The sequence below is a fragment of the Octopus bimaculoides genome, chromosome 18 (genome assembly GCF_046866305.1).
Source record: "Octopus bimaculoides isolate indiv1 chromosome 18, ASM4686630v1, whole genome shotgun sequence".
NCBI lineage: Eukaryota > Metazoa > Mollusca > Cephalopoda > Octopoda > Octopodidae > Octopus > Octopus bimaculoides.
Window position 1 is genome coordinate 30,986,800 of NC_142945.1, and position 26,722 is coordinate 31,013,521.

The window sequence follows — 26,722 nt, forward strand, 5'->3', positions numbered from 1 at the left end:
CTGTAAATATGTATATATATATATGTATGGGTGTGTATATGTGTGTGAATGTCTGTAAATATGTATATATGAATAATTTTAATTTTATATATATACTATTTTTTATCTTTTATATTTTATTTATATATATATATATTTTTATTATTTATTTTTTTTTTTTTTTTGATGAGCTGCTCCACATCGGTCACCGGAGTGATATTTGATCACTTTACGGTTAGGTGTCTGGAATGGGACGGCTTACCTCATGGGCAGGTAGAAGCTCTTTAACCTTGGTTGGTAATCTACCTAGGAGAAGGAAATCTCCGAAATAAAACCTGAGGCCTTGGAAATTCCTGGTTTTGTCAATTCTCTTGTCACACCGGTGAAAGTCTTCTTGGGCTAATAAGTGGGGGTAGTGCAGTGCAAGCTACACCCACTAAAAATTATTCATCTGCACAGGTACTTCCTGTACTCCAAATCTTAGTAAAATCATTCAATTGGTTGGTTGGCAGAAACCTAAAAATGCACCTGTGACTTATTTTAAAATGTCTGAAACAAATTCAGTAAATGGCAAAAAAGGCTTGGGAACATCAGGGGAACAGGTCTGGCCCGGCAGGTGTCCCAGTGTATCACAGGCTGGACCCGGTCGTCATCCTGCCACTGTGGTCAAACAGTCCTCAAGAAAAAGTAAAAATAAACATCGTTTGAATTTTGGCTGTTGGAATGTGCGCACACTTCTTGATGATAATTTCACGAAGAGGCCAGAAAGGCGTACTGCAATTATTGCATGTGAGCTAAAGAAATATTCCCTTGATATAGTTGCTCTCTCTGAAACTCGTCTCTCTGGTGAGGGTCAAGTAATGGAATCTGCTTATGGATATACTATCTTCTGGAAAGGCCTACCTAAGGGTCAGCGTAGAGAATCTGGTGTTGGGTTTGCTCTCAAGAATACATTAGTGTCCTCCATTGCAAAGCTTCCAAGTGGTATATCTGACCGGATCATGTCATGCCGTATCAAACTGACAAAAGGTAGGTTTCTTACCGTTGTCAGTATTTATGCACCAACAATGTCCCATTCTGAGGAAACTGTGGGACAGTTTTATGACAATCTAGCAAGATTATTGAGGAAAGTACCAATTTCTGACAAGCTGGTCATTTTGGGAGATTTCAATGCAAGAGTTGGAAGGGACTATGTTTCATGGCCTGTTTTAGGTCGACATGGGATTAGAAAATGCAATAGAAATGGAGTAGCTCTTTTGACGTTTTGTACTGAGAATGATTTGGTTGTCACCAACACTCTGTTTAAGCAGAAAAATAAATATAAAGCCACCTGGATGCACCCAAGATCTAAGCACTGGCATCTCATAGATTATATTTTGATTAGGAAATGTGATATGAAAGACGTTTCTAGCGTTCGGGTCATGAGAGGGGCAGAGAGCTGGACTGACCATCATCTACTGCGTGGCAAAATAGATTTTTCGATAAAACCTAAAAACCGACAGTCTGGTCCTAAGATACCCAAAAAGTTAAACGTTGCAAACTTTAAATTATCAAGCAACTTGCAAAGATTCCACGACGCTATAGAAAGTATTAATCTTGACCCAAACAATTTATGGGAAGATTTCAAAACAAAAGTATTTCAGGCTGCAAGTTCGTCAGTGGGATTTAAATCTCATAAATTCAGAGATTGGTTCTCAGATAGATCAGCAGAAATTCATGATCTACTTTTAGAAAAACAAAACTTAGGCAATACACTGCTCTCTCAGTCATTGAATCCCAACTCAAATGAAACTTACAGAAAGCTGAAAAGGAGGGTGCAAACTGCTCTAAGGAAAATTAAACAGGAATGGTGGAATGATAGGGCAAAGGGGGCACAAGAAGCAGCTGATAGAAATGATGCCAGTTGTTTGTATTCTTATGTTAGGGAGGTATATGGTCCAAAATCTTCTTCAGTAGCTCCAGTGAGAACAGATGGATGTTTTCGTCTGACTGACACCGCTTCTATTCATAAGCATTGGGTAGAACATTTCTCTGCACTTTTGAATAGACCATCATCCGTTAATATGAGGACGATAGAAAAAATTGAACAACTTCCAGTTATAGAAGAGATGGCATCTGAACCAACTCTAAATGACATTTATTTAGCTATGAATAAGCTGAATAACAACAAGTCTCCCGGATCTGATGGAATCTGTGCAGAAGTCTTGAAATATGGGGGTGACAAAATGATGGAACTCTTAAATATTTTAATTTGTCACTGTTGGAGAAGTGAGAAAGTGCCTCAAGACTGGATTGATGCCATTCTTGTCTCCTTATATAAATCGGGGCCAAAGGATCTGTGTGGTAATTTTCGTGGGATTTCCCTTTTGTCTGTGGTTGGAAAGGTGCTCGCCCGCATTTTGTTAGAACGTTTAAATACCTTTATAGTTCCAAGTATGGTGTCTGAGTCTCAGTGTGGTTTTCGTTCCTCCAGGGGCACAGCTGATTGTATCTTTACTGTCAGACAATTGCAGGAGAAGTGCATTGAACAGAATCTTGCTCTGTACCATTGCTTTGTTGATTTGAGCAAAGCATTCGATACTGTTAATCGAAGTGCTCTGTGGCTAATTCTGGGGAAAATTGGTTGCCCAGAAAAGTTTATAAACATGGTCAAGGCTTTGCATCAGGATATGAGAGCTAGGGTTAATTTTGGTGGTAGGCTTTCTGAATCTTTTGCTGTGGAAAATGGAGTAAAGCAGGGAGACCTTGATGCACCCACCCTCTTTGCAATATACTTTGCCGTTGTGGTGTCACATTCCTTTCAAAACTCTGAGGAGGGTATCTACATAAAATATCGAACAACGGGGAATGTTTTTAATTTGACCCGACTGAAGTTTAAAACGAAGGTTTTTACTTCACTTATTAGGGAACTTTTGTATGCTGACGATTGCGATCTGGTTAGTCATTCTGAATCGGGTCTGCAATCCCTTGTATCTGCATTTGATGCAGCTTGTGATGATTTTGGCCTGACCATCAATCTGAAAAAAACAGTTGTAATGTATCAACCTGCGTATGGTGCTGTTTGTAACCTCCCTAAAATTGTTGTTAAGGGAAAGTTACTTGAGGTTGTCAATTCATTTGTCTACCTGGGAAGCTCTGTTCAAGATGATGGAAATCTTGATACGGAAATACACCTGCGAATTCAAAGGGCAGCAAAAGCATTTGGTGGCTTGGAGTCACGCGTCTGGCGCCAGCGACATATAAATAACAATACAAAGCTGGCTCTTTACAAATCATTTGTCTTAACATCCCTATTGTATTCCTGTGAAACTTGGACCTGTTATGAAAGGCATTTTAAAATGTTAGAAAAATTCCACCAAAAATGCCTTCGTCATATTTTAAGAATTAAATGGAATTCTTTTACTCCAAACACAGATATCCTTGCATCTGCAGGCATCCCCTCAATTAAAGCCATGATTTTGAGGAACCAATTGAGATGGTGTGGCCATATTGTTCGAATGGCAGATGAACGCATGCCGAAACAGCTGTTTTATGGTGAGCTTGCAGAGGGGAAACGTTATCAGCATAAACCTAAAAAAAAGGTTTAAGGATGGCATAAGGACTGCTATGAAGTCAATTGGAATGGCTCCAAAAGATATAGAAGTCCTCGCTTCAGATCGAGTTGGATGGCGAACAAGGGTGTGGAGTGGAGTGAAAGCATTTGAAGAGGCCAGGATGATGCAAGCAGGGCTCAAGAGACATTTAAGGAAAAATGTAAAGACTGAGAAGGTGAATGACAAGGACCTTTTTGTGTGCACAGTCTGTGACAGACCATGTCTGTCCTTGGCTGGCCTCAAATCTCACCTGCGAACCCATGGAAAACAAACCTCATCCAGCTATTCTGATTATATGTCTGTGCACACGTTTGAATGTGGTGTGTGCCAGAGGGTTTGCAAATCCAATGGGGGTCTTAAAAGACATGTTAGGATCCACAATGAGCAGAACTTACTTGCAGGTATTGGTAGTGCAAATCAGAGGTGCAATCTGTGTGGGTGTTTTTTCAAAACACTGTCTGGTTTAAAAAGCCACATCAGACGCCATGAAAGGGCTAAGGTGTAGGTGCAGGAGGTGGTCAAACTCTGTTTAAGGAGTAGACAACCACCATATATATATATATATATATATATATATATATATATATATATATGTATATATGTATATGTATATGCATTTGTATGTATGTATGTATGTGCATGTGTGTGTTTACGTATGTATACATGCATGTATATATATATATGCGAATCTATTTATTTGATTAGGTAATAGGCGTAGATGTATAGCTATGTGTATGTGTATGAATCTATTTCTATTTATACATGTGTGTATATATAAATGGATACATATGTGTATATGGGGACATGCACACATGTGTATATTTGTATATGCGTGGGTACGTATGTGCATATGTATAAATGTGGACGTATGAGTGTATATATATGTGTGTGTGTGTGTATATATATATATATATATACAAGTGCACATATGTATGTATATGTATATACATATATATATATATGTGTGTGTGTATCAGTATGCATGCATGTGTGTGTTTGTGTATATGTATTTATGTATGCATGTACGTTCTCACACATTTATAGGTATGTGTTGTCCAACCCACTATCCGGCAGCGTCCAATTCTCTAACGGTTTTTGATCAAATGAATCAAGTCATAACCTTATCCATCTATTGTTTTCATAATTGGTCATAATGTCTTACGTTTAAGATGATTCCCATGCTTTCCCTGATGAGAAGGTTACAATTTTAATATCAAAGATCCCTATGAATCACACAGGTTGTAATCCTTTGAAACATATGTAGGAATAAAGTATGCAATTATAACATGCGTTTTCTCCATTCCTTAAATTCTTAAATATACTCAAATACCCAAAATTTCAAGGAGTTCCTGCCTTAAAAACAGGAACTAAACCACAGTTATTTTGTGTTCTTTGCTACATTGGTTTCTATTAACCCATTTATTCTATCAGAAGAATTTTTATTCATTTAGATAGAAGAAATACACATAATTATATATATAGATATATATATATATATCACACACGCACACACACATATATATCATGTATAGGGAGAATTCACACAAAAACAACAGACAAAGTCAGGTGGTGTTGAAAACAAATAGATGCATTAGTATAATGCTTGGGAATTGAGAAAGTCTTTAATGTTTCAAGCCTACACACTTCTACAGAAAGAAACACAGAAAGAAACAAGGAGAGAAACAAATAGAGAAAAAAAATGTGTGTAGTGGTCAGTGATCTATCATGGTGATTGGGTTGTCCGGAAAGTTCGTGCCAAATTTTAAAGGAAAGAAAAAGGTCAATAAATACTTGCCATTACATTTTTAATCAACCAAATATGAACCATTTTGTTGCACAATGCGTTTCCATCTTTCCTTTAACTTGAAAATACCCTCTTCTCAGAATTGAGGTGGTTTCATGGTAAAGAATTCATCAAGGTATCTTTTTATGTCATCCAAGGAACTGAAATTTTTACCATTAAGACTATTCTGCAGAGACCTGAATAAGTAAAAATCTGAAGGAGCAATATCTGGTGAATATGGAGGGTGGGGTAACACATCCCAACCGAGCTGCAGCAATTTTTGTCTGGTTCCCAAAGAAATGTGCGGTCTTGCATTATGTTGGAAAACAACACCCTTCCTGTTGGTCAATTCTAGACATTTCTCTTGAATTGCTGCTTTTAACTCATCCAGTATTTCTCAGAATTAATTGTCTGGTTATCCCACCAAACACAAAGCAAGACGTTTTTAGAGTGAAGACCCACTTTTGGGGTGGCTAAGGGTGGCTCATGTCACTTACTCCAGGATCGCTTTCTCTGAACATTTTGGTAGATAATCCATTTCTCATCACCTGTCACAATTTGCTTTAAAAAGGCGCGTTTTCATTCCGTTTATAAAGCAAATCACAGATGGAAATGCGATATAAAAGGTTCTTCTCACTCAACTCATGTGGTACCCAAACATCGTAGTGATTTGTGTACCCAAGCTTTACCAGGTGCTCATAAATGACAGATTTTGATAGGTTGAGGCTTTCTGCCAATTTTCAGGTTGTGCAATGTGGGTTATTCTCAATTAATGACTTGATTTGGTCATCATCTGTAGTGGATGGTCTGCTTGATTGCTCTTACAATCTCTAGCTCAGAACCTTGCAAACCACTTCTGTACAATTCTTTCGGATAAAGAAACATCACCGTAAACTACGCATATTTCTTTGGTTGATTGTGACGCATTTTTCTCTTTACAGAAAAAGAAAAGCATCAAGTGCCAAAAATGAACTTTCTTATCTTCTATTTTAAAGGGTTATAGAATTAACACAGGTTATAGGAACATAAACCTTCTTCCACGAAAAGATAGCTTAAACTGTGCTCTAAATGGAGGTGTAGTCAAATCCTATTTTATGGACTCAACCATGTTCTAAAATAAGTCAAAAGGCAAGCTACTATAACTTGGCACGAACTTTCCGGACAACTCAATATATGTGCAAGAGTGGCTGTGGTAAGAAGGTCGCTTAGCAACCACATGGATCTGGGTTCAGTCCCATTGCGTGGCACTTTGGGTGAGTGTCTTCTACAATAGCCTCAGGCCAACCAAAGCTTTGTTAGTGGATTTGGTAGAGGGAAACTCAAAGAAGCTTGTCATACATATATATATATATATATATATATATATATATATCTATATATATAATTTTTCAAAGTAAACTATGTAATCGTTACCAATATAGCAGGAGATTTCAGCGCAAAAAAATCTAAATTAGACTCCTTAGGGATCATTCTCATTGTTTATATATCCAAAGTTTAAAATTTTTACATTTAAGAAAGAGATTTGATGCTAATATCCATATCAATGTTATTTATTCCTCTGTCAACATTTCTGTATAAAGCTATATTTGACCGTCAAGTTTAAGTCAAACATATAAGTTGCCATACACTTCTTCGGGGAATAACCTTTTAGAACAATCTTTTAGAACAAACAAACAATAAATAAATCAAACAAAAAATCAAAATTTGGAGATCCATACCATATTTCTAGATTTCTTCCATATTAAGTCTAGCGTTAAGTGGCTCAATAGTATTTTTGTCCCTCTCAAAACTAAGTCCATTAAGGGTAAGTAACCCCTTGCCATATTATATGAATTTGTCACAATTTTTTACTCAAATCTCTATTTTAATAGGAATTAAATTATATTATCCTAGGAGCTATTGTAAAGCCCACAATTGCTATTGGTAAATTGTACATTGATATGCCTGCCTTAAGAGCTAATATCATACTACATTGTACTATAAAATATGAATTATAAATAACCTTCAATTACATCATCATCATCATCATTTAACGTCTGCTTTCCATGCTAGCATGGGTTGGACGATTTGACTGAGGACTGGTGAAACCGGATGGCAACACCAGCCTCCAATCTGATTTGGCAGAGTTTCTAGAGCTGGATGCCCTTCCTAAAGCCAACCACTCAGAGAGTGTAGTGGGTGCTTTTACGTGTCGCCCGCACGAAGGCCAGTCAGGCGGTACTGGCAACGGCCACACTCAAAATGGTGTATGTTATGTGCCACCCGCACAGGAGCCAGTCCTGGAGCACTGGCAACGATCTCGCTTGAAAATCCTATGAAGGCCAGTCAGGCGGTACTGGCAATGGCCACGCTCAAAATGGTGTATTTTATGTGCCACCCGCACAGGAGCCAGTCCAGGGGCACTGGCAACAATCTCACTCAAAAATCCTACGAAGGCCAGTCAGGCGGTACTGGAAATGGCCACGCTGAAAATGGTGTATTTTATGTGCCACCCGCACAAGAGCCAGTCCAGGGGCACTGGCAACGATCTCACTCGAAAATCCTATGAAGTCCAGCCAGGCAGTACCTGCAACGGCCACGCTCAAAATGGTGTATTTTAACCCGCACAAGAGCCAGTCCAGGGGCACTGGCAACAATCTCACTCAAAAATCCTACGAAGGCCAGTCAGGCGGTACTGGAAATGGCCACGCTCAAAATGGTGTATTTTATGTGCCACCCGCACAAGAGCCAGTCCAGGGGCACTGGCAACGATCTCACTCGAAAATCCTTACACATGTCATGGGCACAAGTTCCAGGAGGCGATGCTGGGCACAGGTGCTATCCCGACTTCGCTATTCGCTTGCCCCAATAAGTCTTCGCAAGCTGAGTTTTGTGTCCAATAAAGGAGACGACGTTGGCACGGGTGCCAGTCGGAGAATTTAGTTCGATTTCACTTGCCTCAACAAGTCTTCGTAAGCGGAGTTTAGTGTCCAATGTAGGAAAGATACGCATGAATGGGCTGGCTACACCTCTGGCAGAGGCCTTGGATTTAGGTCTCACTTGGCTTACCGGGTCTTCTCACGAAAAGCACGTTTCCAAAGGTCTCAGTCAGAAGTCATCACCTTGGTGAGGCCCAATGTTCGAGGGTCTTGCCTCACCACCTCAGCCCAGGTCTTCCTGGGCCTACCTCTTCCACGGGTTCCCTCAACTGTTAGGGTGTGGCACTTTTTCACGCAGCTATCCTCGTCCATTCTCACCACATGTCCATACCAACGCAATTGCCTCTCTTGCACACCACAATTGATGTTTCTTATGTTCAGCTTTTCTCTCAGGATACTTACACTCTCTCGGGTATGCACACTGACATTACACATCCAGCGGAGCATACTGGTTTCATTCCTTGCGAGCTTAGGCATTTCCTCAACAGTCACAGCCCATGTTTCACTGCCATGTAGCATGGCTGTTCGTACACATGCGTCATACAGTCTGCCTTTTACTCTGAGTGAATGTCCCTTTGTCGCCAGCAGAGGTAAGAACTCTCTGAACTTTGCCCAGGCTATTCTTATTCTAGCAGCTACACTTTCAGCGCACCCACCCCCACTACTAACTTGGTCACCCATATAGCGGAAGCTATCAACTACCTCTAGTTTTTCTCCCTGGAATGAGACAGAAGTTGTTTCCTGTTTGTTTACAGTGTTTATTGCACCTGAACATCTGCCACATACAAAAACAAACTTCCTAATTAACGTGCCTTTGATATTGTTGCACCTCTTATGTGTCCATAGCTTGCACTGGGTACATCTTATAGAGTTACTACCTACTCCTTTTCTACATACTGAGCAGGGCCATTACCTGAAGGGGATTGTGTTTTATCTGCCTTCTTACTTATTAGGATTTTGGTTTTAGCTAGGTTGACTCTAAGGCCCTTCGATTCTAGTCCTTGCTTCCACACCTTGAACTTCTCCTCTAGTTCTGATAGTGACTCCGCAATTAGTGCAAGGTCATCAGCATAGAGGAGCTCCCAGGGGCAACCTGTCTTGAATTCCTCTGTAATCGCCTGGAGGACTATGATAAATAGGATGGGGCTGAGGACGGAACCTTGGTGGACCCCTACCTCTACCCGGAATTCATTGCTGTACTCATTTCCAACCCTCACCTTACTGACAGCATCTCTGTACATGGCTCGCACAGCTCTCACTAACCATTCTTCTATCCCAAGTTTCCTCATTGACCACCAGATAAGGGATCGGGGGACCCTATCAAAGGCTTTCTCCATGTCAATGAAAGCTAGGTACAGAGGTTTATCTTTGGCTAGGTATTTCTCTTGCAGCTGTCTTACTAGAAATATGGCATCAGTGGTGCTTTTACCTGGCACGAACCCAAACTGCATCTCATCTAAATTGATTCGCTCCCTAATTAGTTGGGCTATGACCCTCTCCGTAACATTCATAACCTGATCTAACAGCTTGATGCCTCTGTAATTATTTGTATCTAAAGCGTCACCTTTACCTTTGTAGCAGTTGACTATGGTGCTGCTACACCAGTCATTGGGTATGACTCCTTTGTGTATCACCTGGTTCGTAATACGGGTGACTAGGCTATAGCCAACACTGCCAGATATTTTGAGCATTTCTGCTCTGCAGTGATTCCTGATGGGCCGGGGGGGGGGGGGGCTTTCCCTGTCTTCATACTCTTAATTGCTTTATCTACCATGGTACTGTCAACTCGGATAGCTGGTCCCTCTGTTGGGTCAACATACGGCAGACGCTCTTTCTCCCATTCATTCTCTTTATTAAGCAATCTATCGTAGTGGCATCTCCAGACCTCTTTCTTGGCAGCCTCATTTAGTGCAAGTGTACCATCATCCATGCGAATACATTTCTCTCCTATGACATCACTATTCTCTCTCCTACACTGTCTTGCAACACGAAATACCTCAAGTCTTTAGTTCTCACGGCGCAGAACATTGGCAAATCTTTTCTTATCTGATACCCCTCTAGCTAAATAAACCTGTCGCCTATCTTCCCTTCTGGCAGATTGGTACAATTCCCTGCTACCACAGTTCTTCCTGTCCTTCCAAACCTGTTTCTTTTGTCTAATAGCCCTGTCTACCTCCTTGTTCCACCGCCACATTACTCTGGGTCGAGAGGGGAGTTTACTCCAGCCACAGATCTGGTCGGTGGCTCTCAGCAGGTTGTCCCGCAGAAATCTCCAATTGTCTTCCATGTTGTATGATGCTATACCCCCTTCTATTTCATCAAATGCTTCGAATAACATGTCTCTAAGTCTCTGTCCATTTGCAGGGTCTTTAAGCTTCTGGGTCTTATCTCTAGGAGCTTTTTCCAAAACCCACAGCTGCTATATGTAAGTTACATATTAATATATTAATATGGCCTGCTTTAGAGCCTAATATTATACCCTATGCACTCTAGGTTATAAATTATAAACAATTTTCCATTAGAATGGAGATCTATAGTGTGTTATCCTACCTCTAGGGTGTTATGCAAAATCCACAATTGCTATTGGGCTTTTCCTGGTTTCATACCCTTAATTGCTTTATCTACCAGGGTGCTGTCTATTCAGATAACTAGTCCCTCTACTGGGTCAATATTTGGCAGGCTCTCCTCCTCCCATTCATTCTGCACATACAGCAGTCTTTCATAATGGCTTCTCCAAGCCTCTTTCTTTTCTGAATCATTAAAAGCAAGTGCACCATCATCCTTGCAGACACATTTCTCTCCTGTGACATCACAATTTTCTCTCACACATTGTCTTGCAATCCGAAATACTTCAATTCTTTGCTCCTCATGTCACTGGACATTGGCAAACTTCTTCTTTTCTGCTTCTCCCTTGCCTATGTATACCTGTTGCCCAACCTTCCTTTTGGCTATCTGGTACATTTCCCTGCTACCACCACTCTTCCAGGCCTTCTAGGCCTCTTTCTTTGCTCTAATGGCTTTGTCTACCATATTATTCCACCACTCCGTTACTCTAGGTCTAGAAGGGACTTTGCACCATCTGCAGACTTGGTCTGTGGCACTCAATAAGCTGTCCTGTAGGAATTTCCAGCTACCTTCTATGTCCGAGGTCTGTAGCTCCTCCTCCCTCACATCAAATTTCTTGATGAGGATGTCCCTAAATCTCTGACCATGTGAAGGGTTCTTTAGCTTCCAAATCCTTCTTTTCTGGATTGGTCTGCTTCTTGGCATCCTTCTGGCTTTGAGTCTAAAGTCATTAATCTATGCTGGGGCGTACATTCTTCACCTGGGAGTGTCTTTGTATTTAAGAGCAACCCTGCGTCCTGCTGATGGTGAGGATGAAATCAATCTAGCTAGCAGGGTCACCTGATTGATAGGTTATTAGGTGGCTGTCTGGCTTCCTGAAGTTAGTGTTGCTGATTAAAAGGTTACATGCATCACAAAACTCCAGTAGCCTAGTTCCCTCATTGTTCTGGGAACCAATACCATGGACCCCATGTACACCAGTGAAGATACCAGATTTCCGCCCAACATGCCCATTAAAAAAATATATTTCCCAGATTCATTATTTCTGTATTTTTCTACAGGGATAAAAAAAAAGAATTTTCAAAAAAAGTTACAAATTAAGAAATTGCAGTGGTGACGGGAGAAAATAAAAATTTTGAAAACAAGATTTCTGGGCAAAATCGTATTACCCCCTTTTACACGATGAAACAATACATAGTTTGTGATCCTTCATTAGAACAGAAAGCACTTTCATGCAAATTAAAGCAAATTGTACCCTGCCCCGCTTCACTTACAAACAAACAATAACTTCCATTATGCCAGTAATCCAGTTCACTATATATCAGCAGTACTGATTCTGCCCATAAAAAAGGAACAAATAATACAATGTGACTGTAGGTCATGACATCCGGGCATATATATATCATATATATTTTATGAATTTTTAGTTAGTCTGCTTTCCTGCTTTCAGCCAGTGTATATGTGAAGTGTATATCTGAAGTGGCTGGATGTATTTGACATCTATTTTCAGCATATAGGCATGGTAGCTTTCATGCCTTTAAGTATAGTTGTATCCTATAAAATTATACATCCATATGTGTTTTTCCCAAAAGGTTTTTTTTTTTTATATGTTAGCCACTGATAAAATTAATTGATTTTAATGATTTCATCCTTTAATTATGTTTAAATGTAACCCATTCACTTCAGGACAGTTTATTTACTTCTGTACTATTCTGACCAAATACACACGTGTTGAGGTGTACTGCTAAATTCCATGCATATATATTTGTGAATGTTTGCATGTACTCACATTTTGTGTGTGCTTTTATGTAGGTATGTATAAATATTTTAATTTATTTCGCTCAGTATGTTTTGCTGATGGAGGAAAAGGTATCAAACTAATCCAGGAATTGATCAATCCAAAACTATCTGAATTATGAAATTTTAGTTAGTCTGCTTTCCTGCTTGCAGCCAGTGTATATGTGAAGTGAAGATCTGAAGTAGCTGGATGTATTTGACTTCTATTTTCAGCATATAGGCAAGGTAGCTTCTGTGCCTTTAAGTATAGTTGTATCCTATACAATTATATATCTCTATATCATATATATATATATATATATATATATATATATATATATATATATATACACCGTAGTAAGCACATAAATGTGCAACAAGGTGGAAAAAAAGAGTACTCAGATACCAGAGGTGGAGTAATATACTTTATTTAAAAGCAGCAGAAATATAACTAAAAACTGTCCGCTGAACGGGAACGTGAAACTCCGACTAACAGTTTTAGTTATATTTCTGCTGCTTTTAAATAAAGTACATATATATATAGAGAGAGAGAAAAATAAAAAATAATAATAATAATAATAAGGCAGAATGCTAAACTGAAAGCATATTTTAATATAGATGTGTATAAGGAAGATTAAAATGATTTCTAACTGGCTTTCATTGCATGTCAAATTTTCAAGAAGGGAGAAAATGAAAATAATGTTTTTTACAAAAAAAATGATATATAAAAAAATGAATATACCAATACATTATATTGTCTTTGAGCTTTTAAAGTTCAATCGTAATCCATGTAGATAATTGTTAGAAAGATTAGGATGCATGTATTTTAGATTAGTCTTATGTTTAAAAAGGCTGAGCGTTTGTGTGTCAAACAGGAAATGTGGATAAGGGGAGACAATTCTGTGGGTTTTATACTCTTTAGTTGGAGCTCTGGACTCTTTGTCAACAGGAAGTTTATGTCTGTTCTTAGAGAAACGAGAAGTAAATTTATATGTATTTCATTGGGTAGGCGAGACAAGGAAATATGGTCACCGAGGAGTTTGTATGTTAAGAAGCGTTTGAACTTTTTCTATAAAAGGCTTCTCCTTTTTGATTCTTTCTTGTGTAGAGGATATGTGTGTATATATGAGTATGTACATACACATGTTTGTGTGTGTGTATGTGTATGTTTGTGTGAATGTATATGTATCTAGACCTTGTGAACACGTCTATGTATTGTCAGAATATGGTTGCATATATTTTTTATCTTTTTCTTTTTTCGTTTTCTACCTATTAGAGTAACTTCCTTTTTATTCAATGGTTTTTTTTTTTCCATAGCGTTTGTTGCCATTAATAGCCGATGAGAATGCATCATAGCTCTTCACTCCTACATTCGAAACTCTGACTACTATAATGACAACCTCTTACTGTTTGTTCTAAATTATAACACACATATATATATATATATATCATCATGATCATCATGATCATCATCGTCTAACGTCCGCTTTCCATGCTAGCATGGGTTGGACAATTTGACTGAGGACTGGTGAAACCGGATGGCAACACCAGGCTCCAATCTAAATTTGGCAGAGTTTCTACAGCTGGATGCCCTTCCTAACGCCAACCACTCAGAGAGTGTAGTAGGTGCTTTTACGTGTCACCTGCACGAAGGCCAGTCAGATGATACTGGCAACGGCCATGCTCAAAATGGTGTCTTTTATGTGCCACCCACACAAGCCAGTCTAGGGGCACTGGCAACGATCTCGCTCGAAAATCCTACGAAGGCCAGTCAGGCGGTACTGGCGACGGCCACGCTCAAAATGGTGCATCTTATGTGCCACCCGCACAAGAACCAGTCCAGGGGCACTGGCAACGATCTTACTTGGCTTGCCGGGTCTTCTCACGCACAGCACATTTCCAAAGGTCTCGGTCAGTAGTCATCGCCTCGGTGAGGCCCAATGTACGAAGGTCTTGCCTCACCACCTCAGCCCAGGTCTTCCTGGGCCTACCTCTTCCACGGGTTCCCTCAACTGTTAGGGTGTGGCACTTTTTCAGGCAGCTATCCTCATCCATTCTCACCACATGTCCATACCAGCGCAATCGTCTCTCTTGCACACCACAACTGATGCTTCTAATGTTCAGCTTTTCTCTCAATTCACATTGACATTACACATCCAACGGAGCATACTGGCTTCATTCTTTGCGAGCTTACATATGTCCTCAGCAGTCACAGCCCATGTTTCACTGCCATGTAGCATGGCTGTTCGTACACATGCGTCATACAGTCTGCCTTTTACTCTGAGTGAGAGTCCCTTTGTCGCCAGCAGAGGTAAGAGCTCTCTAAACTTTGCCCAGGCTATTCTTATTCTAGCAGCTACACTTTCAGCGCACCCACCCCCACTACTAACTTGGTCGCCCAGATAGCGGAAGCTATCGACTACCTCTAGTTTTTCACCCTGGAATGAGATAGAAGTTGTTTCCTGTTTGTTTACAGTGTTTATTGCACCTGAACATCTGCCACATACAAAAACTAACTTCCTAGTTAACCTGCCTTTGATATTGTTGCACCTCTTATGTGTCCATAGCTTGCACTGGGTACATCTTATAGAGTTACTACCTACTCCTTTTCTACATACTAAGCAGGGCCATCTACCTGAAGGGGTTTGTGTTTTATCTACCTTCCTACTTATTAGGATTTTGGTTTTAGCTAGGTTGACTCTAAGGCCCTTCAATTCTAGACCTTGCTTCCACACCTGAAACTTCTCCTCTAGTTCTGGTAGTGACTCAGCAATTAGGGGAAGGTCATCAGCATAGAGGAGCTCCCAGGGGCAACCTGTCTTGAACTCCTCTGTGATTGCCTGGACTATGATAAATAGGAGGGGGCTGAGGACGGAACCTTGGTGGACCCCAACCTCTACCTGGAATTCATTGCTGTACTCATTTCCAACCCTCACCTTACTGGCAGCATCTCTGTACATGGCTCGCACAGCTCTCACTAACGATTCTTCTATCCCAAGTTTCCTCATTGATCACCAGATAAGTGATCGGGGGACCCTGTCAAAGGCTTTCTCCATGTCAACGAAAGCCAGGTACAGAGGTTTATCCTTGGCTAGGTATTTCTCCTGCAGCTGTCTTATTAGAAATATGGCATCAGTGGTGCTTTTACCTGGCACGAACCCAAACTGCATCTCATCTAAATTGATTCACTCCCTAATTAGTTGGGCTATGACCCTCTCTGTAACTTTCATAACCTGATCTAACAGCTTGATGCCTCTGTAATTATTTGTATCTAAAGCGTCACCTTTACCTTTGTAGCAGTTGACTATGGTGCTGCTACACCAGTCATTGGATATGACTCCTTCGTGTAACACCTGGTTCGTAATACGGGTGACTAGGCTGTAGCCAACACTGCCAGATATTTTGAGCATCTCTGCAGTGATTCCTGATGGGCCGGGGGCTTTCCCTGTCTTCATACTCTTAATTGCTTTATCTACCCTGGTACTATCAACTCGGATAGCTGGTCCCTCTATTGGGTTGACATACGGCAGGCTCTCTTCCTCCCATTCATTCTCTTTATTAAGCAATCTATCGTAGTGGCATCTCCAGACCTCTTTCTTTGCAGCCTCATTTAGTGCAAGCGTACCATCATCCACGCGAACACATTTCTCTCCTACAACATCACTATTCTCTCTCCTACACGGTCTTGCAACACGAAATACCTCGAGTTCTTGGTCCTCACGGCGCAGAACATTGGCAAATCTTTTCTTATCTGCTTCCCCTCTGGCTAAATAAACCTGTCGCCTAGTCTCCCTTCTGGCACATTGGTACAATTCCCTGCTACCACCGTTCTTCCAGTCCTTCCAAGCCTGTTTCTTTTGTCTAATAGCCCTGTCTACCTCCTTGTTCTACCACCACGTTACTCTGGGTCGAGAGGGGACCTTACACCAGCCACAGATCTGGTCGGTGGCTTTCAACAGGTTGTCGCGCAGAAATCTCCAATTGTCTTCCACGTTGTATGATGGTATATCCCCTTCTATTTCGTCAAATGCTTCAAGTAACTTGTCTCTAAGTCTCTGTCCATTTGCAGGGTCTTTAAGCTTCCACACCCTTCTCCTCCAAGCCGGTCTAATTCTGGGCACCCATGTTGCCTTGATCCCAAAGTCACTAACTACTAATCTATGTTGTGGGGTACATTCTTCGCCAGTGTAGGTTTTGGCATTTATAAGCCGCCCTCTTTCCCTATTTCTGGCGAGGATGTAGTCGATTTGGCTAGAGTGTCTGCCGGAGCGGTAGGTGACTAGGTGACTGGCAGGTTTCCTGAAGTTGGTATTGCAGACCATAAGATCGGTTGCATCTCAGAACTCCAGCAGTCTGGTTCCCTCCTCATTGCGGGAACCGAAGCCATAGCCTCCATGTATGCCATGGAAGCCTCCAGCACGGCGTCCAACATGACCATTGAAGTCTCCAGCCACAAAGAGAAGGTCCCTGTCACTCGTCGACGAGGTAGTTTGCAAGAGGGTGTCATAGAATTGGTCTTTCAGACCATCTGGTAGCCCCGTTTGAGGTGCATAGGCTGAGATGACAGTAGCTAATCTATGATGAAGCACTAGTCCAATCTTAAGTACTTTGTCACTTACTCTAACTACCTCGATTACCTTATCCACACATTTCTCTGCTAGAAGTATTCCTACGCCCCCGACCCCGTCAGTGTTCCCTGCCCAGAAAATCTTGTACCTGTGTTCTTTGCCTGTTAGGAACCTCGCAGAACCTCCTCCCCATCTTACTTCCTGGATGCAGCACATATCTACGCGTCTCCGTTCAAGCATCTCAACAATTTCACCAGATCTACCTTTCAGCGTGCCGACGTTGAGAGTGCCAATCCTAACAGTATGGGTGTTGGGGGTGTGGGCCTGTAGCCTGGGAAGGGGAAAAGCAGTGTCGTGTACCATCTATGCTCCAACACTGGATGCTGAGGACAATATATAGGAAGAGTTCTATCATCAACTTGACCAACAATTCACAGCTGTCCCCAGTTCAGATAAAATCCTCCTACTGGGTGACTTCAATGCAAGGGTTGGCAAAGACCATCATCTTTGGGAGAAGGTTGTCAGGAAAGATGGAGTCGGGAACTCCAATGCAAATGGACATCTTCTTCTTGGACTGTGCTCTGAACACCAACTTGCTGTGACAAACACCTTCTTCAGGCAACAGAACCACTTCAAGACCACATGGCAACATCCCAGATCCAAGCATTGGCACCTCCTAGACTATGCCATCACAAGACAATGTGATCTCAAAGATGTTCTGATCACTCATTCTATGCTGTCTGCTGACGACTGTTGGACCGACCACCGTCTAGTTGTCACGCGGATAAGATGGACTCTGAAGAAGAAGACATGATAACGCAGCCCCAGCTTCAACTGCAGAGGACCTCCAAACCTCAACAAACAACTTCAGCAGAGCTTATCAAACCTTCGGCCTGAAAGTGAACATCGCCAAAACCAAAGTGCTCGCTCAACCAGCTCCTCGTACCAACCTTGACAACACCATCAACAGCCAATCAATTGAGGTCGTTGAGGATTTCTGCTATGTTGGAAGTTTTCTGTCATCCACTGCAGGATCTGGTAAGGATATCGAACATTGCATCCAATCAGGTCATGCCTCTTTTGGTCGTCTCAAAGGCAGGGTCTTTTGCAACAAGGATCTGACATTCAAAACGAAGCTCATGGTCTATCGGGCTGTTGTCGTATCAACTCTGCTGTATGGGTGTGAAACCTGGACTGTTTACTGTGAGGACATGAAGAAACTAGAGCGCTTCCATCAATCCAAACTTCGTTCTATCCTGAACATCAACTGGGAAGATCACATCACCAATAACTCTGTGCTTGAAAGATCAGGTCTCCGGAGCATCGAAGCCTTGATCATTGAACATCGTCTCTGATGGTCAGGTCACGTCCGTCGGATGAATGAACACCGCCTTCCCAAGATCTGTCTCTACGGTGAACTGTCTGAAGGAAAACATCCTCGTGGAGCCCCCTTGAGGCGGTAGAAGGACCAACTCAAATCAACCTTGAAAAGCACCAACATTGACCCCACACACTGGGAGGATATCTCAGCAAACAGACCCCTCTGGAGACACACCATCAAAATGGGTTCAGCGGACTTCGAGAAGCCCGAGTCGCAAGAGCTGAACTCAAGAGACGGGAGAGAAAGCAGCGCGCCTTCTCCTTCCCAAACCAACCCCTTCTATCTCTTGTCCACAATGTCCCCGTATGTCTCATGCAACCCTTGGATTGCAGAGCCATCTGCGGTTCAAACACCCAGGAAAATGAACTGGATTGCAAGCTCGGAAACACGAGACACACCCAACTACTATTCGGTAGTTAGCATGGAATAAAAATTTATAAGCTATTTATATATTAAATTAATAATTATATATATATATATAATTACATACACACACACACACATATATATATATAATTACATATATATGTATATATAATTACATATATATGTATATATATATACATATATATGTGTGTGTGTGTGTGTGTGTTACTCAAAGAAATTCCACCTTTGTCTGATTTTCACATTTTATTTACAACCTTATAATAATATAATATAAGATAATATAATATAATTACTTAAGCTGAGTGGTGTTTGGTTTGTTGAACATGTCAAGAGAACTGTATTTTGATCCTGGCCAAAGCAGTAATTGTTAGGCTATTTTTAGAAATGTTGTAAACAACATTTCCCAGGGATTTTTACATTTCAATCATCATCACCATTAACATCTCCTTTGTTGTTGTTGTTGTTGTTGTTGGTGGTGGTGGTGGTAGGAGTAGCTGTGGTAACAACTTTAAACCCCAAAATAAGATTATTTTTACTAACTTTTCTCTTGACCTAGCTAGTATTTTCCAGCTATCATCATCATGAGCACCTTTAGTATTGTTGTTTTTGTTAGTGGTAGTAATCATAGCAGTAGAAATAGTACCTTTAAGTATTAGTATTATTGTTTATCTAGCTTGGGTTGAAATTTATTAATAAAGTTCTTTTCTCTGACTTTTCTCTCACTACACTTGTAAATTGTAAAATCTAACTGTAACCAATACTACATGGACCTGAAGATTGTATAGTTTAATGCATGAAAGTACTAGTTCAATCAGAATGGACATTTAATGTTCTATCATTTCATTATATTATATTATATTATATTATAAGATTGTAAATAAAACATGAAAATCAGACAAAGGTGGAATTTCTTTGAGTAATATATTCTTCTATACACAATCATTACACACCCATGTATATATCTATACATATATATATATATATATATATATATATATATATATATATATGCGAGTAAAAATACATACAAAAAAGGTGGGGGTTTTTGTATGATTGTGTATAGAGGAATATATTATTTTGCTTAAAAGAGTTCCAACACTGTCTGTTTTTTATGTTTTATTTATATTCCTGCAGAACTAATGTGGGGTATAGAATATGGAATATACAATATATAATATGATATACAATATACAATATAAAATAAAATAAAATAAAATAAAAATGGATGGCACCATGAAAGAAAGTACTGAATGTAGATGAAATATTGAGTGTTCAATATAAAGGATCAAATATATAAATATATAAATATAAATATATATATATAAAGGCGACTCGAGTTTCAGGGCTATTTCCCTTTGTCATGGCCGGTATGACAGACTTTAACAGACTGTAATAAGTTGGCTGGTTTTCTGTCTTTTATACCAATTCCTTTGGACGGCAGCAGTAGGTGTTTGGCTATTTTTAGAATTGATGTTAAATCTATGGCTGGTGTAAGGTCCCCTCTCGACCCAGAGTAACGTGGTGGTAGAACAAGGAGGTAGACAGGGCTATTAGACAAAAGAAACAGGCTTGGAAGGACTGGAAGAACGGTGGTAGCAGGGAATTGTACCAATGTGCCAGAAGGGAGACTAGGCGACAGGTTTATTTAGCCAGAGGGGAAGCAGATAAGAAAAGATTTGCCAATGTTCTGCGCCGTGAGGACCAAGAACTCGAGGTATTTCGTGTTGCAAGACCGTGTAGGAGAGAGAATAGTGATGTCGTAGGAGAGAAATGTGTTCGCGTGGATGATGGTACGCTTGCACTAAATGAGGCTGCAAAGAAAGAGGTCTGGAGATGCCACTACGATAGATTGCTTAATAAAGAGAATGAATGGGAGGAAGAGAGCCTGCCGTATGTCAAAACAATAGAGGGACCAGCTATCCGAGTTGATAGTACCAGGGTAGATAAAGCAATTAAGAGTATGGACGGCAGCAGTAGGTGTTTGGCTATTTTTAGAATTGATGTTAAATCTATTTTTAGAAATGATGATATTTTAATTTATTGTTTTGTGTGGGTTGTAGGAATAAGATTTTTATATATTTATATATTTGATCCTTTATATTGAACACTCAATATTTCATCTACATTCAATACTTTCTTTCATGGTGCCATCCATTTTTATTTTATTTTATATTGTATATTGTATATCATATTATATATTGTATATTCCATATTCTATACCCCACATTAGTTCTGCAGGAATATAAATAAAACATAAAAAACAGACAGTGTTGGAACTCTTTTAAGCAAAATTATATATATATATATATATATATATATATATATATATATATAATGTATATATAGATATATATTTGTGTGTGTATGTGTGTGCATAGATACACACACACACATATATATATAGGTTAGTTTCTATCATTATTCATAAGCCCATTCTTTGGAAGAAAGTAATGAGATTCTTCCCGAGTCTCTCTAGCACATGCCCATTCATATTCCAGGTAAATGAGACTGTCATCTCTGTATAATTCTGCTTCTATAAAAGGGAATTCCAGAAGCAGGTTGTGTAAAATATGTGTTCCTATAAGCATACATAGCTCCGCCCCGTTGTACACACCCAACGGTACATCAAATAAGGAGTCCTTGCTCTTTTTTAACCCAGGTGGAATCATCTTAAAAAAAGAGAGATTTTCCGGCATGCAGGATAATATTTACATCCAAACTGTTGATGCTAAATTATTGTTTGGCAAAATCTGTGTTAAGAAGTAGAGGCCTGTATATTGGTAGGTAAAAGTCAACAATATTGAACTGCATAAATTTACAGCTATTCTTATGGTTAATGCCAATCTATAACAGACTTACTATTGCTCCAAATCTGTAAATCTAATTCCCTATCTAACTTGTTTAAAATAGAATCTAAGATACTCTTGCTAATAATTCCTATTTGTTTTTGCTGGGTTAATTAGTCTGCATTTGAGGTTTCTACTAAAATTGGCTTTGTGGTCCTTAAGGGTAATAAAACGTTGATGTGGGGGAAGGTATTTGATCCTATCACTGATAGTAAGGTTGGTAGCGATCCTTTTTGCTTCAATATTCACCTCTTTATATAAGTTAGTGTTTGCATTTTTATAAGTATCTGTAATGCTGTTAGAAAGTAGTCATTTGTAAAGACTTTTTTTTACAGCATATAAATTTTTTGTTTTGCCAGAGTTCATGTAAATCTTATCTGAATTCTTTATGTGTCTAATTGTTTCATTCATAGTCCTTTGGAGCATATTGCTGATCTTACAGAATTTTATCCTTCTAATGAATTCCAAGAAGTCTTTTTCAAAAGGTTCTAATTCTACAATTGGTGGTGGGTGTTTAGCAGATTTAAGTCCATACTTGTTAATGTTATTCTGTTGCTCCTTCTTGTTGAAGAAATGTGCCTGCCATCTCATTCTTTGGATAAAGTTGGCGTGTTGGCAGAATCATTAGCACGCGGAATGAAATGCTTAGTAGTATTTCGCCTGTGTTCAAAGCAGTATTTTGTTCTGCGTTCAAATTCTGCTGAGATCAACTTTACCTTTCATCCTTTTGGGGTCAATAAGAGAAGTACCAGTTAAACACTCATCAACTCATCCCCTCCCACAAAATTGCTGCCCTTGTGGCAAATTTTGACACCATTTTAATTTTTATTAATATTGATATGTATTTTTAACAATAATATTATTATTGTCTTTAACAATAATATTAATATTTTATATTTATTAATATTTATTATTGGCCAAACTTGGTACGGTGGGGTGTGTGTTTGTGTGAAAAAAAATCATAAATTTTCCAAAATTTTTTTAATCAACAGCTTCCCCCCAGCATTTCCGGACCATAGTGAAAAAACAAAATTGGAAAAATCCCCATCAAAATAGAGAAATCCAATTCATGTGAGCATCTCCACCATTTATAGCCATTTTCAATATTCCACTAAAATTTTATTGCAATGGTGTCATGTCCCAAACTCTCAGGATTTATTTAGTTCTATACCTACTACAAATGTGCCTAAACTCAAAGATCCTAGGGCTTGTACTTTTGGATTTAGCTTTGGATTTGTTACATGCAACAAAATAGGCTTTACATAAACATGAAAACAATTGCCAAAAACAAGTTTCATTTTCAAGAACCTGCACAAAAAATTAGGCAACTACTATCCCATGGACACTATTAATTCTTTTTTATTTTGAAGGTGATTATTACCTTATTTTCAAAGACATGACATCACAAATATGGTTACTTATTCAACCAATCCACTGACTATTTAAATTGTAATATTTCACAAATGAAGTATCAAAAAAGGTACAGTAGAAGTTAGATTTAAATATTTTCAAAAATTCATACTGAGAGGTATTTCTAAGTCATTCTGAACAGGAGTGGAGCTATCATGTAGTTGTTTGTTGTATTGGTACTTTTGTTAGTGAGTGGTGAAGATTTTTAAAAATTACAGATCTGTTTTAAATGTAGGCTCTTAGCATACTGCAGTGTTTCTGAAGAGAGCATAATTATTTTAATAAGAGTAAACAACACTAATCTGTTGGGCCTTACTAAACCTTTGAATACTTTTCTAATCGAAGTCATGCAGTTTTGAAGTTACAGAGACTAAATGGAGCATACATTTAATTCTGAGATAGAAAATCAATACCCATGAATCAATACCTTGTAAATATATGTTAAAATACTCACAACTAATCCACTTATGTGTATTCAACCTAGCTTGGCGGATAGAAGTGACATGATAAGAGGTAAAGCCCATATTCACAATGTATACCAACAATTATTATATTGTATCAGCAAAATGTATCTAACAGGGCAAGAAGTTTTATATAGAGAGGCACTACAGAGCTTTAAGAATTAAATGATTTACAGACCAGGGCTCTGTTCAAGCAGGGTTAATCACAGTAACACATCAAGAAAAACAACTTTATCTACACACATTATACAAGTTACTATCAACAATTTTAAGTAGTGATGAAAAAGATCTCAAATACCTATAGTCATTTCACTCAAATACGGATGTTGCAGAATTTCTTCAATACATGGCCTTTCTTTGGGATCTCTGCATAGACAGCACTGCACAAGAAACAGAGTAAGATATATAAAGTGTAGATGTGTGCGTGCATGTGTGTAACATCATAAAAATATCTCAAGGGTTCAAAACATAAATTGCAACAAATTAGAGAGATGACACTTGTTTGTTGCAAGTAACATTCTGAGGTAATCTAATGCCTACTCTAAACAGCTTCATGAACCACAGCTTGATGTCTTGCATATAATTACAATTAAACATTTGGAGTGGATTTGATCTCAAAACCTATGTACTGGTATCCACATAATCTTGTTGGAATTTTTCTTCAATATGTGTTAATGCATGAGTGTGTGAATATGTGAGATGTATGTGAAAAGGTTGAACATAGATAAAAAGTGAAGGACTGATGGAAAGAAGGAAAGAGGCAGGGTATACAGCGAGCTAGAAAATAGAGAGTTCAAGAGGTCATCTTTTTACATCCATACATACACACAGCACACACCAATGACAACCATTTCATCTACTGATACACATCCACTAGAATGTGGATATTTGTATCTTAATACATACCCCTACCTCAATGAGAACTATTCCATTTGATCTCATGCAATAGCCACCAAAGTGTAGATTAATCCATACATCTGTTAGCTACTAGAGTGTGAATGATTCCATCGTACAAGCACTCTCCATCAGAGGTGGATCAATTAATCTAAACATACATTTACACCCATCACAAGACCATGGATTATTCAGCCTAATAGCAACCACTAGTGTGGACCATTCAATCTAATCACATACCCACCAACTACCAGAATGTGGACTATACCATTTAATCCCAACCATCAGTGTGCGCACGCGTGCATGTGTGTGTGTTTGTGTGTGTGCATGGACTATTCTGTCTAATCACACATACATGTACCATCTACCAGAATGTGGAGCATTTCATCTACTCATGCATAAAGTCATTAATTACCAGTGTGCAGACTATTCCATCTAATAACACATACCAGCCGCTAGTTGTACACCATTGCATCTAATCATACATAGATCACAGAGTGGATTAATCCATATAATTATACATGTTCTTGTTTCCAGAGTGTGAATATTTCATCAAAAACCCACACAAACACCAACCATCTGAGTGTAGATATCTCACCTAATTCCACACGAACATCAACCACCAATTTGAACTATTTCATACAAACCATTGAAACATACCTTCATTGTATCCAACAGCTCTTTATTTCTGACATCAGCAAATTTGATCTTGAAATTATTACTTCTTATTGCTATCAGTTTTTCTGATGTGTTTCTAATCTCTTGGAACGGAGTTTTACCATAGACCATACAATAGAGAATACAACCAAGAGACCAAATGTCACTCTTCAAACCTATCTGGAATAGGATAAAATAATATGTAAGCTAGATTAAGACAGAGGTTTAAAATATGTACAGTCGAGAACAATCTAGGGAAGCTTATACATTGTTTACCCGGGTGGTCAGCTATCACAGGGAAGAATTCTAGATTAAGTTAAGCTGAGTTGAGTTTGAAATTTAAATCAAAGAGTAAAGAAGGCATACAGACTATGCATATTTAAATTTCCAGTCACTTGTAGTCATATATAGTGCCATTTCATCCTTCTTTGAAATCCTCAGTATGGTGTAACCCAAGGTAAATAAATTATATTAAATTAAACATTTTACAAAGTTATATCATTCTTATAAAGAGAAAATAGTTTGCAGTTTAAAAAGCATTCATGATATCCTTTTTTTGACAAATCAAAGTTGCATAACCCCACCAAAAATCTTTATCTGTAAAATGAACTTAACTAAAATCCAGGTTTTATAGATGAAGTCATAAAGAATTTCTCATTGTGAAGAGATGTCAAATCACAAATGCAATTGACCACAAGGGTTATATCCCATATAGAGCTAAATACTTATACATGTCAAACTAACAGACAATGTAATCATGCTTAACTAGTAGCATATTGCCAGAACACTATCATTCCTTTAGTTTACCTCTATGAAATAAATAAATAGCCTTTGTATTTCATGCTTGAGTTGTTAGCAAAATGATGTCTACCTATAGAGTACTTACTACTGGAAACATCATTGACTATTGAGAATCTTGTCCAAGTAAAGAAATCAACCTGAGCAAAACCATCTTTATTAAAACCTTTAAATCTGTAACTTCCCTATTACATTACATGCTGTGCCATTTGGACTTGAGAACAATTTTTCTTTTTGGAATTTTGCTATATACTCTGTAACTTCACTAATACATTACATGCAAACTTCTCTTCTTAGGACCAATTTCTCCAGCCTTACAACTTATGCAATTTCAAATTAACAAAATTCTAATTAGCTATCAGAGCTGTCACTCTTCTTCAGAAACACAGTAGATATTTCAGAATTTACAAATTGCAAATCTCTTGAATAAGTTGTATTTTCTACTCAAAAAATTCTAGGTGCTATTCTAATTTGCAGAAAAACCATTAAAAAAAAAACAAATTTCATCCTTATTCTGAAATAGACATTTATGTAACTAACTGTACCATTTTGAAGCACTGCTTTCAGCCTATTGATTTATACTAATGGTTTTGCTTTCACTGAGAATAGTGTTTACTTTAGACTGTAAATTAAGGATAGAAAAAAAAACCCAAATAAGTTCAAAAGGAATGCAAAGCATTTGGTTAAGAGACCATCATAAATGCAC

General features: G+C 38.8%; 1 protein-coding gene across 6 annotated transcripts in view; it reads right to left on the minus strand.

Moving 5' to 3' along the window:
• LOC106875756 (dual specificity protein kinase Ttk) overlaps window positions 1-26,722 on the minus strand; it is a 288,324-nt gene that overhangs the window by 51,993 nt on the left and 209,609 nt on the right. For all 6 annotated transcript variants that reach the window (XR_016244973.1, XR_016244972.1, XM_052974191.2 and 3 more), the window contains exons 16-17: window positions 25,222-25,398; window positions 23,966-24,047 (exon numbers count right to left, since the gene is read on the minus strand). Coding sequence is in view for 4 of the 6 variants with exons in the window: in XM_052974191.2 (XP_052830151.1) it covers window positions 23,966-24,047; window positions 25,222-25,398 (259 nt within the window). In the remaining 2 variants the exon portion in view is untranslated. The remainder of the gene's footprint in view (window positions 1-23,965; window positions 24,048-25,221; window positions 25,399-26,722) is intronic.